Source organism: Pipra filicauda, unplaced genomic scaffold, assembly GCF_003945595.2.
Source record: "Pipra filicauda isolate LSUMZ 115617 unplaced genomic scaffold, ASM394559v2 scaffold132_size2486313_pilon, whole genome shotgun sequence".
In the NCBI taxonomy this organism is placed as follows: Eukaryota; Metazoa; Chordata; class Aves; order Passeriformes; family Pipridae; genus Pipra; species Pipra filicauda.
Genome location: NW_024103796.1, coordinates 820,802 through 838,394, shown reverse-complemented (window position 1 = coordinate 838,394; position 17,593 = coordinate 820,802). Strand labels below are relative to the sequence as shown.

Here is a 17,593-nt window from a genome sequence, read left to right as displayed (position 1 = left end):
GTGAGCTGAGGAATTTAACATTATAGAGTAAACAAACATGTCTTCTAAATTAAAAATGAACAAACAAACAAAAACCAAGACCAAACCCTCCAAACTTAGCCTGTTTTTCACACATACTTTAAAGTAAAAAACAAAACTCCTAACATTTTTTTATTTCATTACTTATAGTCCTCTTTCAGATGGCCTAAAATACTTTCGCAAATATTAGCTTCTTGACCTGGCACCAATAGTAAACCATTCCCAAGACTTTAATACTAGAATTTTGTTATCACATTCTGTTTTTCATATCTGTCTGTCAAATTTCTCCTTTTCTACTTATCCTTTTCTCATCTCCTATTCTCCATAAAAAAAACTTACCAGCTACTCCCCTTTATAGTTTCCTGACTTGACTCATAAAATATTCTTTAGTGTCACAGCATGACACTTTTCAGAAAGTCTCATTCCTGATCAGCAGATCAATTTTCACTTCTCTTAGACCCTGTCAAAAAAGTACATTTTTCCACAGGATAAACCTACTTTTATTTGTGAAAAGAAAACTGTTAACTTTACACTCTTTAAATCAAATATAATAAAAAACTTCTGGATTTGCTTAACTCATCATTTTTTTTTTTTTGCCAAGATGCACTACACACTTCACTAAATTTCACCAAAGTTAAAAAAAGATGTACCTAACACAGGACAGAGAATGTTTGAACTCTACATGTTGAAACTGCTCGAAAACGAAATAATTTGAAACATTCACACTTTTTAGTCTGTCTTCTGACAACCCGAGTCATTACGTCTTTGACTTACATAGCACATTTACACAATAGATACTAATATTTTTGACAAAACAGAAAAACTACAATCAAAAATAAAATACATAACCAGAAAATTGCCCCAGGGAAGGATTTGTTAAGGTCTTCCTGGACCCAATTTTTACAACACTACAAAAAGCAGAAAAAACAAGGCTACTTTTATTTTTATCCATTAACAAATGTGCCACTTTGCAGACTGCTTCTATCTTGCTGCAACAATAAGTCTCTCTCAAATCTACTGGGTTACAAATGGCACTGCACTCAAAACTGCAACAAGAGAAGAAAGATTCATGCCTCTGCCAGTGAAGCAGTAGCATGCAAATAAAACACAAGAAGGGCAATCCTGTAATACCAAATGACTTGTTAGAAAAACTGGAACGGGAAACCACAATAACATCAGTCATAGTTGACTCTTACTTGAATGTTTCATTTAGCCAACCTAACAGCTGAGCACCTCCAAACCCAGTATTTCCTTATGTGTGGCCAGATGGGTTTGGAGGAGAATGGTCTCTAAGGTGATGATGCAGTGATGTGGTGTAAGAAAGTGAACTATCAGATAACTACCCCTTCAAAGTAAAGTGAGTAATTATCCACTGATACAAGTTTAGAAGCCAAGAAGGAAGCTGTCTCTGTCAGTGCATGACAGACTATATTGTCAAGCCACCTCATTATATACCAATCCTTATTGCTTTGGGTCTTCAGTTCATCGATAAGTTACATTTCCAGACCAATCGTTACTTTACTATAAGGCAGCAGACAACTTGCTCTCCACCTCTCCCTTAAACTGTACCTTATCTTTTAAGAGTTAATATTGCTAAATTCCATCTGTAAGATTTTGTTACAGCCTCACAAAGAAAAAAGAATTGTTCTTCTAAGAATACAGACAGTCTGACAGCCAAACAATCCACTATAGATCAAATGAAAATGCTCTCTTTTGTAAGCATTGGTCTGAATTAGCCTTCTCACCAGTTTTAGCAAGGACCAGAGAGACGTGTCAGCTGCAACCACAAGCTGTTCACTAGTAACTCACAGTGCTTTTGTTCACTAGAGAATGCTTAATGACATCTACATCATATAACCCTCTATGCAATGCAGTTAAACTTCATGACATGATTACTGGGAAAAAAACCAAAACAACCAACCTTTCCCTCTATTCTTGTCTTGCATATTTCAACTAAAAATGTGTATTAGGTGCTACTTCATGATACATAAAGCAAACAGTAATTTTAGGACACTTGCTTATGCCAGTAAGAATTTAAACATTCTAATATACAACCTTATAAGCATGTACTTATTGCAATATTTTAGCTTGTGGAGTTTTTTCTGAAGGTTGCCTTATCAAATTTCAGTGCATTTTTGTCAAATGACAGTTAGCACAGTTGAAGCCAACTGGATCCTCTATGAAACTATGACATACAACAAGACTGCTAGAGGCAAAGCAAATAGAAAAAAAACTAACCCCAAATCAGATAACATATTTGTGAAGAAATGTGTTGTTTGCTTACAGCTCTGTAGACCTCTGAGGTGTTGAATCAAAACCACCAGTATACACACGCATCAAAAGAAACCTACAGCATCCTTGTAGGATGCTATTTTAACACCTTTATAAATAGGCCTCAATTACTGTAGCCAGAAAGACTATTTTAACAGCTAGGATGAGTTATCTATACCAGTCTTCCTTATATGTGTATAAAACAATCATCATTCCCCCCTGCAACAGACAGGTTTAGCTATAATTTCATTATGATGGATAAAGTGCCTTCAGCAGAGTGATTTCTATCTGAATACTACATTTTTTCTTTATACTTAAACGTTGTTGTTATTATTTCACTGAAAACATTAAATCACAATTAATCAATTACTATTCTGGTAAACTTGAGGAAAGGGTCATCAAAGAACCTTTTCTTCTGTTAGCAGCAATAATGAAAATATCATCTTAAGACTACAAAGGATCACTGCTACTTCTTGTACCATAAATCCATGCTGCTTTTCAGCCAGTCTATGGAAATGCAACACAATTTAAGAAAGCATCAATCTGGAGCACTGAATCACGTGGTTTTTTATATTTGGGATAGAACTGATCCCAATATGTACAGCAGCTATGGCCAAATAAAAATATAAAATAAATAATATAAAAATAAAAAGCACAGAAACCAGGTCAAAGTTAGGGTATCTTTGCTTTAATTTACTTTAGCACCATGAAAAACTTATGAAATGTGCTAAATATCTTTTCAGTAGTATTTGCAACAATTAGTATTTCTGAAGGCACAAAATTAGAATTATAGGTCAACAGGTTTTTTTCATGGAAGTAGTCAAATATATGAATTCTGAACACTTTCTTTTTCAAAATACTTTTAGCAAGAATTTTCATTTCATGGATATGCTCCTTAGACTAATGACTGGCTGAATAAAAACTGCTCTTTCTTTCTTTTTTCAAAAAAACACAGGCAGGTTTTTTTATTTACTTCATATCTCCCAGTAGTTTTAGAGGGAAAGACTGAAACTGTTCAGCACAGAGTATTCAGAAACTGCAGTCCAGGAGTTTCTATTCACAACCAATGAAAAACAAACAAAATAAATACATGTGTCATAAAAGCAGTTTTGAAAAATCTGAGAAATGAAACTCAAATGTGAGACATTAACTTTCTTTTCATCAAGTGTATAAATACACAGGAAATCTGTGACAGATTATGCCAGAAATAATTAAAAGTTCTTCTTCTGTGTTTTTTTCTTTTACTTTTGTTTTGTTATTATTTTATTGCATCTCAGAGAGCTTGTAAGGAAGTGAACTTACAGAATATAAGGAAGACTATGAAAAAAAAATAATGACAACCCTAAAAAGATCATGTCTGATTTTGTTTGCTTGGCTACATTATCACCTATCAAGATATCGCTCTGTGGCATTAGCCTCAACATAAACCCTGCTGAAATCCAGGGTCTGATGGCTGTTTGACTCAGTGGTAGGTGCTGGGCAGTAACAGAAGCTAATAAAGCAAGCTCTGCCTCATTTACTACTACACCGTCCTGATTTTTAAATATAGATTTCTGTATGTTTTCATCAGTTTCTGTAACACAGTAATAGGAGAAACTGCCCAAAAGAAAGAAGGTAGCACAAATTTATCAGCTTGCCAGATGAATGAGGCAAAGAGGAAGGAAAAAATACCATGAGAAAAGAAACAGAACATGCCACTGCAAAAACGCAAACTCGGACCTTTAAAACAATTCTGTGTAATGTTAATTATTAACACTAGCATTCACACCATCAACAAAGTTTCAAGTACCAAACGTAAAGTCCCATGAAGAAACTATCTAATTCAAAATAAACCAACTTCTTGAATGTGAAAACGGGAAATCTGACCTTCCTGAAGGTCAGTGTGAAGTGTGGCTGGAGTGCAGGGTATGAAACTGCAACCTACTACTTCTCATCTGATGCATTCCAGTGATTACTAGAGATGTGTTTTACAGATTGCTGAGCACACCCAATATTATATCAGACTACTCCTAAATGGAACTTTAAAGGAAATCCGAGTTACGAAAATGCAAACCCAAAACAGCATACATTCCCTCCTTATAGAAAGAGCATCGCCTAGTGCAGTAGCTTTTCTAAAGGAAGAAGCATTTGCAAGTGGAATGCAAGAACTTTAGCACCAGGATTACAAAGGTTCCTAACAGAAAGGTAAAAAAAGCATCAATTGCTTATAACAAAGACAGTTATCCTTTAAAAAATCTAGCAAAAAACAGGTTAAAGTCCTCCGTTATCCAAACTGAAATTATTTTTCTTGTTGCAGTGACAGTTTTCTTATGCAAAAGAAATTAAAGTCTGCTAATCAAACAGATCAAAAGGAGGTCCACCAGTTTCATCAAAACTGTACTAGTAATTTAGAACATACATTTGTGGTTTTAGAAGAGGGACTTAGAAATCATCAAGCTTCCAGTGAACTTGAAAGTAGGAGTTTACAAAGATGATAACACATTTTCTAGTGTTACCTTGAAAAAGGTTGAGACAGCTGCCAAGCATAACTGAATGGAGATAATACAGTGACCACTGAAAATCAAAAAAAGTCTTGATTGTATTTAGCTTCAACTTTTTGTCTGTCTAGTACTGAAATCTTCTGGTAGGTGATTACATGCTTAGATTCTCAGAAGAGACAACTGAAGAAAGAGCTATGCATTCTCAGGAGCCAAAGAGAAAGAAATTAGGCAAAACCTAGTAAATAAGGCAGAAAGAGTTCTGCAGCTGCCAGGCACAGAAGGAAGAGGGAAGGAAGAAACTTTGCTCAAAGACATTATGCAGTAATGTCTGCTGGGGATCCATGGGAGCCTCTTGAGGGGCAAGATGTGCAGGGTTGAATGCTCAGGTTCTCCTGGATACAGTGGCTTCCTGCTTCCAAAACTAATGGAAGGAGAAGATACTGCACTGCCCCAACCAAAAACCTGTGTCAGTACTGCCATCCAGTCTGCTGTTCAAGCATTCAAGCAATTGAACAGATCCAAGAGTGCCCTGTTAGCACATGTGAATGGGGATCTATAAATCACATTCTAATCTGAAGCCTATGAACAAAATCCTAACGCTATGTCAGCTGAAACACCAATTAATTTTGTGGGGTTTTCTCAGGAGAAGGTACACTTGCCCAGCTGTACCAACAGCATACTGAGTTACTCAGACTGTATCAAGACCCCCAAACTAGTCACAGCCCTGGTAAAGAGTGAAGCTAACTGAAAACTTCTTTCTCATCCACACTCTTCCTTTCGGAAGGTGACCAGCACAATGCTCACCTGCTTTACAGCATCAATTCACAGCCTTTGTATTTCTTTCTGTTCAGCTAAAAGCATGACCCTTCAGCTAATCCTCCCAGGGGAGAATTATACTCTACAGCAGTGTGGTAGGAGCAGTCTGATCTGGAACACACTTCTGTCACTAATGTGACAGTCCAATGGATAGGAACTCTTTCTCAGGATAAAATATCTGGGAAAGAGGCTGGTGAACAGTGGGTTATGGCCCTCCGCCAGTTCACATGCTAAGACAGCTTACAGACCTTGGACTTCTGGGAAAGGGAAACAGATGTTTCAATTTGCACAGACTGTTTCTCTGTATTTTATATCCACCACAGCTCTTAATGATGCACTCACTATGCAGTGCGTGGGCACAGGGACCCCAGCGAACCCTTACAGCTTGAAACATGAATTTATATTAATGCCTTACTGCCCATGTCTTCTTTTCAAGCAAAATCAAAGTGAAAAATGCTTTAAGTTGTAGCTCCATGATCTAGAGAAGTGTTTCTCATTACATGATGAAAGCACATACACTTAAGAGATACACATGTAGTCATTCTTAAGCTGTATTGCTTCTGACACTTGAAAAAATTATTCCATACAACTGTTTTGATAATTTTACTGATTTACTAAGTAATCATTAATATTAGCATGAGAATAGTAGACATTTTAATTGAAACCTAACAGTTGTTTGAAGCCAAACTCCTCACATAATAGACCTCACACCTACTGTCAGCATGGTTCCTGCCTAAATGAGTGGAAGCAAGGAGAAAAAAAAAAAAAAAGAAAAGGCAACTGCTTTACCAACAATTTGTAGCCTGTGGATTACAGGCAAAATAAACTTTATCTAGGCAACACAGTGAGATTCTGGTACGTTCTCTTTGTTTTCTAAGCACATGATAACAAGAAATAATCATTTAAAAAAAAAATTAGAATCTCAGCTCAGTGTTGTCGAATTCAGAAGCAAATGCACACCATCTCCCTGTCTGCAGCAGTCATGCTGGCCTAAATTGTATGTCAAAGGGGGGGCGGATGGGGGAGGATATGACAAATTGAAAGCTGGTATCTCTATGTATGGAAAGTTTTCACCCCAGCAGACTTCTCACTGCAGAGCAGGATTCTTTCTCATTGCACTATCACCACTTCATATCTAAAATGCTTCATATTTAGGTTACATTGCAGTATGATGACTTCCTATCTAAAGCAGGGCAATTTAAGGTTATAAAATTTCAGCTTTCTATTGTTATGGAGATTCTGCTACAACAAACATGTTTTCCACTTCTCTCTCCATTGTCTATTTTGCATTTCTCTATCTTCCAAGATATTTCTATACAAAAATTTTAGAAACATCAAGTTTTATTTCCCAACAGAATCTTTCATATACTCTGTAGCAGATAATATGTCTGTTCTTTGACAGCATTTTATTTGTAGCTCTGCATTATTTGATTGCAGTGGGGACAGGCACTAAAAATCAAAATGTGTATTCTAATGGACAAAACATGTCAGGAATACTAATACTCAGTTTTTCTAATTAGCACTTTGAGTACAGTATGCAGGCTTCCAGCAAGCACTTTAAAATAAGGGTTGAGTTTTTCTTTGATGGGCTGATAATTTTCAGAATTCTAGAGGAAGGTCAAGCTTAGCATGAAAAATCTGGTTATATACACGAAGTTCTTTCCAGTAAAAAGGACTGTTCCAAGGTTTCAGCTTTACCTGATTAGTTACCTTCAAAACAACTCAGGACCTCTGTCAATTCAGCAGAGAGAAACAAACATATATAACAAAGTAATTATGAACAAAACCACTATAAATACAGTGAATATTGGCCAAACTAAACACAAAAAAAGCACATAGCCATAGTGTGACAGGCACATTCACCTTAATGTGGAGGAACAAGAGTATTGATTTATCACGTTTATCCAACTGTGTATATTTAATCAAATACATTCTACAATGGATTTCAAGTGGGACTGATGACTTCAACAGACTACAGCAAAAACACACTGTCACACATACACTAATTTACTCCAACGTGTATGTATAGCACACAGCTATAACTCAACCTAAGAGGCTATAAAGGGAGTATAGGCTACTCAATGATGTCTAGAGATGACAGATTAACTGTCCCCACAAGCCAGCAAAATAAAACTGAAATAACAGAAACTTACTTAACAACAAAGATGTTTCTTTCTCTTTATGTAATCACATTGCTACTATTGAACCAGCCAGCTCCATGGCACAAATCACACAAGGCATGCAGGCATGACTTTTTGCAAGAGGAAACCTTTTTTTGGTTCCCTCAAAGGCCAAGGAAGCAAGCGATCCCGTTCCACAAACAGCAAAACGAGTAAAACTGGGTTTTCTATTGACTTATATCTTGAAGCTCAACTCATATATGGATGCTGTGGCATTTAATAAAGTCTGCATCTTTCCTAGCAGTGGATACATTAACAATGTCTCCCAATGCAGAGCTTTTTTTTTCCACAGAAATTAACAGAGAATTAGCATCTAAGATTTCTACCCACTTGTCAAAACTGACTAAAAATGACCCACGGGATAAACAGGAGGAGGGAAAGACAGGCAGACGATGTAATCACTTAAGGCCTCTTCACTAAGGAAATCAGAAAGTTGACTGAAAAGATTATCATTAGAAAGGTATTTTAACCAAAGCTACAAAGATTGTTATAGTTTTCTCCCTCTGGAATGTACAAATAGGTAAAAGTCCCACCTAAGCACTTCTAAGAAGTAAACTTAAGTCCACCAAAAATATCTCGCAATGGTAGCATTCTTAAAATTCAGAATTGAGGCTGCTGGCAGACATTAGCATGAAATCTTATGGGAAAAGTCACCATATCAGTACTAAAGGGATTTGAGGGAAACATTGCACTTCTTACAGAATATACATGAACAGCTGCCAAAAAAACATTCCTGCTCTCACTGACGGAGCCAGTCAATAAAGAAATAATGTTAATTTCAACAGTCAGAAACAAGCATTGGAACTGGGAGGAAAACAAGAAAATCAGCACTGCATAAACAAAACTCAGAAGCTTCCCAAGCCTCTTAAACAGTAATATTAGGTTTGTTACACAATTAAAGAGGCCAATGAAAAGATGCATTTATTTGACATCTTATGAAAAACTACACAGAAATTTCCTGAACTTTATTGACTCTTCCTGAGTTCTTTTGTAATTTGTTTTAGAGTTCTTAAATTCTAATATAAAAGAGAACTCTTTAATGCTTCTAAGCCCTCTCTGGAAGACTTGACAGATTCCCATTTCAGTTTGTAATTTCATCATGCATCATTAATTTCTGTATTTCTTTCCTGTTTTAAGTGTGCATTTCAAAATGCAGAGGAAACAGACAATGAACAAAAAGTAAATAATCCTTTTAAATAATTTCCTTGATTTTTAGTTTCTCCAGCATGCATTCTGACAAGCAAGTTTTTACAATAACTTTTTTTCTTAATTTAAGTATCCCTCATAAACCAATAGGCCCACCTTAGTTCTCCCAAGCAAACTCCAGCAAGCAAACTTGGGAGAATGAAGTCTTTAGATCAAACCTGAGATTAATTTACAAATTCAGGATTCTGAAGACAAAACTTTCCACATGCAAGAAATTATATAAATAATCAATACAGCTAATTCACAACATTCTTGGATTCATATCTGCATTACATGCTTGGAGTCTTGGAATTCCAAGCATAACAGAATGCCTCACAAATAAAAAAAGTTTTGGCACATCCACCCTACTGTAACTTATCCAAATCTGTTTCCCAATCCAGTATTTGATATGAGGCTTTGAATGAAGATTTAAAATCTTACAAACTGTGCATATTGCTATGTATACTATAAAAGCAGCAACGAAAAAATTTTACATGCTTCTGTAACAAAGACATCATTATAATTGTAACTTTTATACGCTCAAGAAAAAGGAAGTGTTCTGTTTTAGTTCACAAAGGGAAATGACAACAAAGCAAGCACAAGGGTGGCTAGTATTCATAATGAGACTCATAAATAAAGGAAATTATGTGCACAGTTATTCATAAGGTACTTTTCCTCCTTTTGTTTACCATCCTGTAAAGTTCCGTTCATGAAAAAAACAGGAAGAAAGGAAAAGGCTGAAGCAATCAGGACCATTGCTGCTGTAGCATTAGTTTTGCAAAGACCAGAAAACAGTGTTAAGTAAAAAAAATGTCTAAACCATGTATCTTCTTGAATACATTCAGTGAACTGCACAGAATGTGACAGAATGCTATTCAAATGCTACACTCAAGAAATTCCTCCCAAAAAAACAAGTTTCAAACCATATGTAGATTTTCAAAATTAAAAGCTCATAAACAGTGCAAGATAACCATCTTTCTGTGTGACAAATGAGGACGTATTTAGTGCAGAACTGAAACTATTTTATGTCAGAACAATTACAGTTAATTGAGAAGACAACCAGTTATAACAAACAATTAAAGCAAACCCCAACTCTCTTGCCAATTTAAATGATCCTTATATGAAAAATAAATTACCTCCATGGAGATTCGTCTGTGTATCCGGTTTCTGAGACAAACACCTGTGGGAGACTGAACTTCATCAGATGATGTTCCAGAAGCTTGGTCACTTTCCCCATCTGACCCCATTTTCAGATTTTCATGAACAATATCTTAAAAATAATCCAAAGAATTGAAAACAGTTAATCAGCTCTTTTGAAGAGATGGAAAACAATTCAATCATTACTGCGCTTCAGATTACATGGCAGAGTCAAAGGCTCATCGCAGCCATGGTAGCCTTGATATATACTTTTTATGGCTCAGGAATAATCACAAAATGAATAGGTTTACTTTACAGGACTTCTACGCAGACTTTATCTTTCTTTCTCTTACTTGGACTGCAGCAGAACTCAGTTTTCCAAAACAAAAGACAAACATTTCAATACCAATTTTAATTTCCAAAGGCCCCTCCAGCTAAACTCCCTCAGTACCTGTTCTCTTTTAGCTGCTCTCGGATATACAACATTACTGAGAATATTTAGCATTTTCAAATCAGAATGCCTGATGTTAGTAACCTAAATGTATCTTCAGAAAGCTTTAAAAAAAACCCAAAACCGTGAGGTATAGGTATTATTTTCAGAAACGACAAATACCGGAACTTCAGAAATAAAATGCTCTGGTGTCCAATGGGAGGAATGGGATTTATTATGACCATCTAAACAGAGGCCCACAACGTACAAGTGCATTCAGTGGAGGACCTGACATTTAAGAGCAATTAAGTGAAACTTGTGATCTCATGGAGGAATTTACGTAACAGACTGCCTGAGTTACGTGATGTTGCAGGATCTTCATGTCAACTGAAATCGGTATTTTTAAAACAATCCTTTAGATTCATCCACACAAAAGAGTTTATGTGTATAATATACATTACTTTTAAGCACCAAAGAATTTTCCAGACTTTGGAAGACACCGTAATGAACAAGAGGAAATCAAGGCGGTGTCATTAATAGCAGAGAGCCAAATGATTTGCAAAAGGACACACATGGGAAATTGGTCATACAAGCAATTCACTATGAGTAATGCTCCATTATTACTTCTGAAATACTTGAACTCAAAATTACTCTAGCGATTAAATACTAGGTGCTTCAAAAACCACCCATTTCCCTGCCCTCTCCTGATCCTTGATATTAAGCATTATCTTGTACAAGGTAAAAGAGAACCTGAGGAACTAAAAATCTCAGACCTCTACCCCTAAAAAAAAATGCTAATATTAGGAAAACACATAGAGATCAATTCAGTCTTACCACCAACACACATGAAAATATTTATCATTTGCAAAGCGTTACAGCAACTAAAAAAACCCCAAGACAAAACAAAAGAAAAACTGCAAGTTTTTTCACTATCAACAAGCAAGAAAACTGGATTTTCTAGGGGGAAAAAAGCCATTAGGCCAATGTTTCTTATCAGCACATCTTCACTTGTCTAGTTTGTCTCACACAGAATCATGTAGACTTCAAAGGAACAAATTCTTCTTCAGTGCAAAGAATTTCCTTTTACAGAAAATAGAATGGATATAAAAAGAAAGATTAACTCATAAGGAATTAGCAACACATATTTTAACACAAAATACTGCAATTAAACACACAAACTAAGCATGCATCTCATGCACAAAGCATATTTTCCAGCAGTGATGTGGATTTATATTGGATTTGATTAAAAATCCACACTGCGTTAGAATTTTCTGTGCAAGTCATGCTCAGATTTGGACTGAATAAGAAAAATTAACCTGCACTCCTTACATAATAAGAAGCAATCTTTTGGTTTCAAACAAGGTAAATATTCATCAATGCTTCTAAAAGCATAGTAGTTTGAACCACGGGAAGAGATTTCCAGAAAGTGGTTCTTAAAGATCAGCCTTACCTTTAAGCTAAGCAGACAAAATGTGACTCTCTTTTGCCAGATCGCTAAGAAATCTCTCTTACCCTCTGTAGTGACTTGACAGCTGTATTTTTAAAAATCTCTAACAAATGGTGGGAAATTATTTTTAGCAATATAAAAGCATCATTGAAAACATTATTTGCAGCAAAGCTGTTATGACAGTGCTGTTGTATCTGGTAAAGAGCACATTCACAGTATCAGTTATTTAATAAATATCCTCTTTTCAATTACAGCTCTCGAGATTCTGTTTGTAAAATGAAGTGTAGCACCTACTGACAATTGTTCCCCAAGCTATTTATCCTCATGTTAGCACAAGCCCATTGATTGGGCCCCAAAGTCTATTTTCTTTATGGAAGTTAGGTAAGAGACAGTTATCGCAGCAATTCCACAAAATAAAAGGCGGTATTTTAAAAAACTGTATTTTAAACCATGGAGCAATTACATAATTTCCTTTTTTAAAAAGACTGACACTTATTAAAAAGTAATTAGGGGACTGATTCTGTCATACTTTTCATGTTCAATTCACAAAAGCATCCATATTACGAAGTTACTAGTAAAAAAAGGGCAGTTCAAAATGCAATGCGCAGAACTACAAAGAGCACTCCGGCTGACAAAGGTAATTCTACTAAGAAGATTACCTATGTAATGATACACAACTAAGGACTATTTCAAGAACTAGTAACACAAACCCATACATTTGGGACAAAAAATGTAGCTGCAAGGAGATTCTGCTCTTTATATATCAGGAATGTGAAGACAAAGTGGTTTGTACCACACAAGTCTAAAAATGCAGTATTTCAGACTTATATAAGACGATGATTTTGAATACTGTTGTGATTTGATTAATTCTGGTAAGTCTGGATAAGCTACATACCCATAACCAAGCAGGCTTAAGCAGGATACTGGTTGTAGCATCCAAAAATGTATCATTAAGTGCATGCCTGAGTTTCCAATGGGCTAAATACCCAACTGCTCTTATCTGTAAGGGTTTGCAGATGTTTTAATTATTTTCTAAACAGATATAATTTTAAGCTTTTTAAGAATAATTTGACCGTGTCATCATCTAATATAAATTCATCTTTTTATTTTATTGAAGTAAAAAGGCATTAGTAGAGCCTTATGTTCATTATTTTAATAGCATAAACCCCAGACTAAGGCATTAACATTTTAATAATTTTTACACAGGTGCATGATGACATTTGATTAAGCAATGACGAAAATCATGCAAATATTTCCTTAATTTCACTAAGAGCTTTTCTATAGATAAGTTCTTCTGCATCAGAGCCTACTTGCAATGGTTTCTGAGGTTTTAAACATTCAATAATGTATTGAACTGCTTTCACTGAATATCGAAGCCATTCTCTTACACAGGTGTTTATTTCAGTGTACTCTACACATCTTATTAAAGCTGTAGATGACTACAGCATAACACGGTAACTATGGAAGTACATTTAAAGGAAAAGGCTGTCCTCAATTCAGAAAAGGCTGTCCTCATTTCAGGGAAGTCCTCATTTCAGGCTGTGCAAGGAACACATCACAGAAGAAATTAATACAGGGAACCTACAGTGCAGCAAAGGAGAACTCCTCCAAGTGAGCCATAATCAAAGGCACTAATTAGTCAGTACTGAGTCAGACTGTATGATCTTTCCACCTTATCTCAAATTATTACAAAAAAAATCACATGACTTGCATATTGGATTCCTTCCAAGGCACACTTTTCCAAAGCTTACTTTTCTATGAAGTAACTACATTTTAAGATTAGTTTCACTAATAATAGGATTCAAATTGAGGAAGGCCATAGAAATTGCCTTTGCTGTTAATGTTATCGAACTACAAAAACTGTATGGGAACCTCATTCCTTTCATTTAATAATTATGACAATGAAAACTTCTCCACAACTATATCGGCTCGACTGGCAAAAGCAGGGATAAACTCTCTCCTGGCCGTTACTACAGTTCACCAGGAGGATCAGCTTCAGGTGGCTCTGCACATTCCAGGTGCCTCTCCAGAGGTGCCATTAACGTAAGCATGGAACAAGGACAATCAGGTTTGCTCTGCATTCAGCCAGGTCAGGGCCAAAAAGAGTTAATTAGCTCTGGCTTCATCATGGACTGTAGAAGTTAAATGTTTCCAGAGGCACGTGACTGTAGAAGCTGTATAGATCCAAGTGAACTAAAAAAAATCCCTCAGCTAGACCCTCATTCGGTGGTTTCACAGTTTGGCCTGGGAATCATCTATATTATTTAAAAACATCCTGATAACTGAATACTAAATTAAATAACTACTAAACAAATTTTAAACAGAGGTACAGTTAAAAAATTTTTATTTTACACAGCATTTTATGAAACCTAAAGCTAACAGAGAGTTTCTATGTAGAAATTCTTTTTAAAGTATTTTTGGATTTTACACGTTACCACAACTGCAGGAACTCAAGCACAATGCTCAAAAAGCTAACAAAACTCCAAAACACTCCTTGGCTTTTCAATGAATTACGTTGAAAATCTTATTCAAAAACAAGCAGCCATGAAGATGCACTTGTGGCAGGTTTCAGTTTCATCTGGTTTTTTTAACCAAATAATCGTCCTTTAATTGCCATCACTTTGTGATATTTCTAGGATATCTCTCTGACCGCATTTTTCTACCTATGAAATAAAGGAAAAACTGTAAAGAAAAGAGGACAGATGAAGAAAGCAAAGAAAATAAAAGTTTCATGTAGCGTAGTACATTTAACTTGTTTAATTTGTGATGTCATTATCCCAACAGGCAAAACCTCAGCTTCCTGCTGAGCAATAACCATTCTAACACGGCAGGAACAAAAGGAGGAAAAATGGGAAAAAGGAGCAGAAAGAGTAATTATGCTTGCATATACTTGTACTTGTGTTTTCTACCACTGTATAACATGTATAAGTGGCTTACATTTTCATCAAATAAGGAGTAAAAAAATGGCATCATCATATCCCAAAGCAAAAAGAGGTGTTTAATGTACACATAAAGAACTTGGTCCAGTGAAAGTTGTCCCTGCTCATGGCAACCCCCAGGGAGGTTGGGACTAGGTGATCTTCCAACCCAAACCATTCTGTGATTCTATGATACATTCTGTGCATCTATTCCATACTACTTCGACAAAATTACAAACTGTACAGCTATCTGTAGCTATTTAAAACATGCTATTATAACACTTTGTACAGACTAACATATTCAAATCATGCATGCTATTTAAACAATAGTTCACCTATAAAATGTGATCATCTGAGAAAAATATAACTAATGTCATTCTTTCACAATACTTATATATTAGTATATTTTTTCAGATGAAAAAGAAAGCTTTGGAGAAAACTGAAGGATCATGAAATGAAAACAAAAACTGTTATGGGACATTCACTCCAGAGTTTGTCTTGATGACCCTTGCGGATCCCTTCCAACTCAGAATATTCTGTGATTCTGTGTATGAATTTTCCTTTTGCAAAGCTCATTTGAAGTTCGTGAAGAGGAAGTGAAATTCTGGAGAGGAATAAGTCACTGGTAAATTTACATTTCAAGATCTTAAGAGAATGATGGTAAAGTCAACGCACAAGTACAAGAGTACAAGCATCTCTGTACTCAACAACATCTCTGCTGTTCCTGCACACAGTTTATATTTATCTAGTTTGACAAATTTAAGTACACAATACTTTTTTTAAACTTTGTCTTCCTGTTAGATTCTTGGCAAGTTAACTAAAGACTGGCTTGGAAAAAACGAAAAAAAAATAAAATACTGTGTACAGTACTTGAGTGAAATCAGGAATTGATATAGCAGTCAAACTGTGCACACTAATACCCATTTTCTTGTGTGATGACAGCTGCTATAGTCAATTCAAGAGGACAGGTTGAAGAAGACAGATTCAGTCTGAACGGTAGCACAAGCAGTAAAAAGGCATGTTTTTGAAAATGATGAATGATATTACAGCAGAGTAGGATATAAGTGGTTTGACTACTATCTTGAAGATTCATGGCTTAATCTTGAAGATCAGTTTATCACACACTTCTAAAGGAGGGCAGAAGATTGAAAAAATCATAAAATTCTAATTAAGCTGTGACTTGCTCTCATTTTCTAGAATCAATTAATTAAGCATAATTTAAAATAACATAAAAGCAGGGTAAAACATTAATGGTGACTGGAGGCAGCAACATGACAAATTACTTGTAGAAGAGAAAATATTTCACAACTTTTTTGCTTTACAGAGGCACAAATATACCTCGGGAGCACAACAAAAAGATAATTATAGTTGAGTGGTCTTAATTTATCACTGAAAAAAACCCATTTTTTCCTTATAATAATGCGAAGTAATACACCAGTTCTTTTACAATTCCACATATCGGACGATTATTCTCTATTTTTAACATATTACATTTATTGTACTTCTTGTCAATGCTTAATTGAGATGGACATACGGGTTCCTTGCAAAGTATTTAGAAAGAATATTTTGTAACTTTTGTAACATTGCAACTTGTCAAAAATTCATGAGTGATTTCTGTGTGTTCTTCTGATTGCTTTCTTCCTGAAAATCTTACGAGACAGTGCCTCAAAAACAAAATTCTCAAACAATTCCAGAAAAAATTACTGCATACCCAGAGATTTATTAAAGCATTAGAATAATCATCTCTCTTCCTAAGAATCAATACAAACAGTACTTTTCACAGAAAACTTCATTTAAACAAACAATGTAGGAAATTACCTAATCTGCTCCCATTTCTGGGCATTGCCATGAAGGAGCCGAGGCTGCCCCCTATGACGCTATGTGGTCTCCGTAAAGGGGGCTTCTTGAAAGATCCTGTGTATTGGTGGAGAAACGAGTGCATGCTGTGAGATGTTGGAGGCCTGCCATTCTTCACAATAGGCTCTACAATTCACAAGGATCAAAATATTCATTGCCACAAGCAAGTAGGAGTGTCAGGAACATGCCAGAAGGAAAAAAAAAAAGAAAAAGAAAAAAACCAGTTACTAAACAGGAAATCACCAGTCTGGTAAGATTATCTTTCATGCTAACAGTAGACCATCATACTACTGCCATTTCTCTATTAACAAATCAGTACAAAACATGGCATTAAGTATTATGCAAATTTAATTTTATTAAATTCTGTCACTCTGATGCTGGATGAGTAAATGTGCTGAATATACAGTCTTAGAACTTCAAGAAAATGAGAACACTGTAATTATTTTCTACTGTCTTACTGCACAGTGTTGAATCTTTACTATAATTTAAACAGAACAGCTGTTAGATCAAATATGATGAGCAAATTCAACTGCAAGCCTTTGCAAACATTCTGCCTCTCAAAATTCTCGCGTCACTAGTAGCAAGATCTTGCTATTGGGCGTCCTTAGAAGTAAACATACCTGTCTATACCTACTAGAGCTGTCATGTCATAATTAAAGTTATTAACTTACAGGATATCAGAAAAATTAAGTGTTCGATTTGTTATTTTGCCTTTCTACTGGACTGTACTTCAGACAGTTCATAGTACTCAAGACTTAAAACCAGGATTTTGAGATTTTTGTAAAAGTTATTATTACTGATAAACACTTTCTAAAAAGATAAAATGTTATGAATTTTAAAATCTTATTTACAAG

The 17,593-nt window shown here is 35.4% G+C and overlaps 1 protein-coding gene across 2 annotated transcripts in view; it reads right to left on the bottom strand.

Annotated features, from left to right (window-relative positions):
- The window catches only part of CDK17 (cyclin dependent kinase 17), a 91,027-nt gene that overhangs the window by 24,483 nt on the left and 48,951 nt on the right, over window positions 1–17,593 (bottom strand). For both annotated transcript variants that reach the window (XM_027732209.2, XM_027732210.2), the window contains 2 exons: window positions 16,701–16,865; window positions 10,087–10,220 (listed from right to left, as the gene is read on the bottom strand). In XM_027732209.2, coding sequence (XP_027588010.1) covers window positions 10,087–10,220; window positions 16,701–16,865 — 299 coding nt within the window. The remainder of the gene's footprint in view (window positions 1–10,086; window positions 10,221–16,700; window positions 16,866–17,593) is intronic.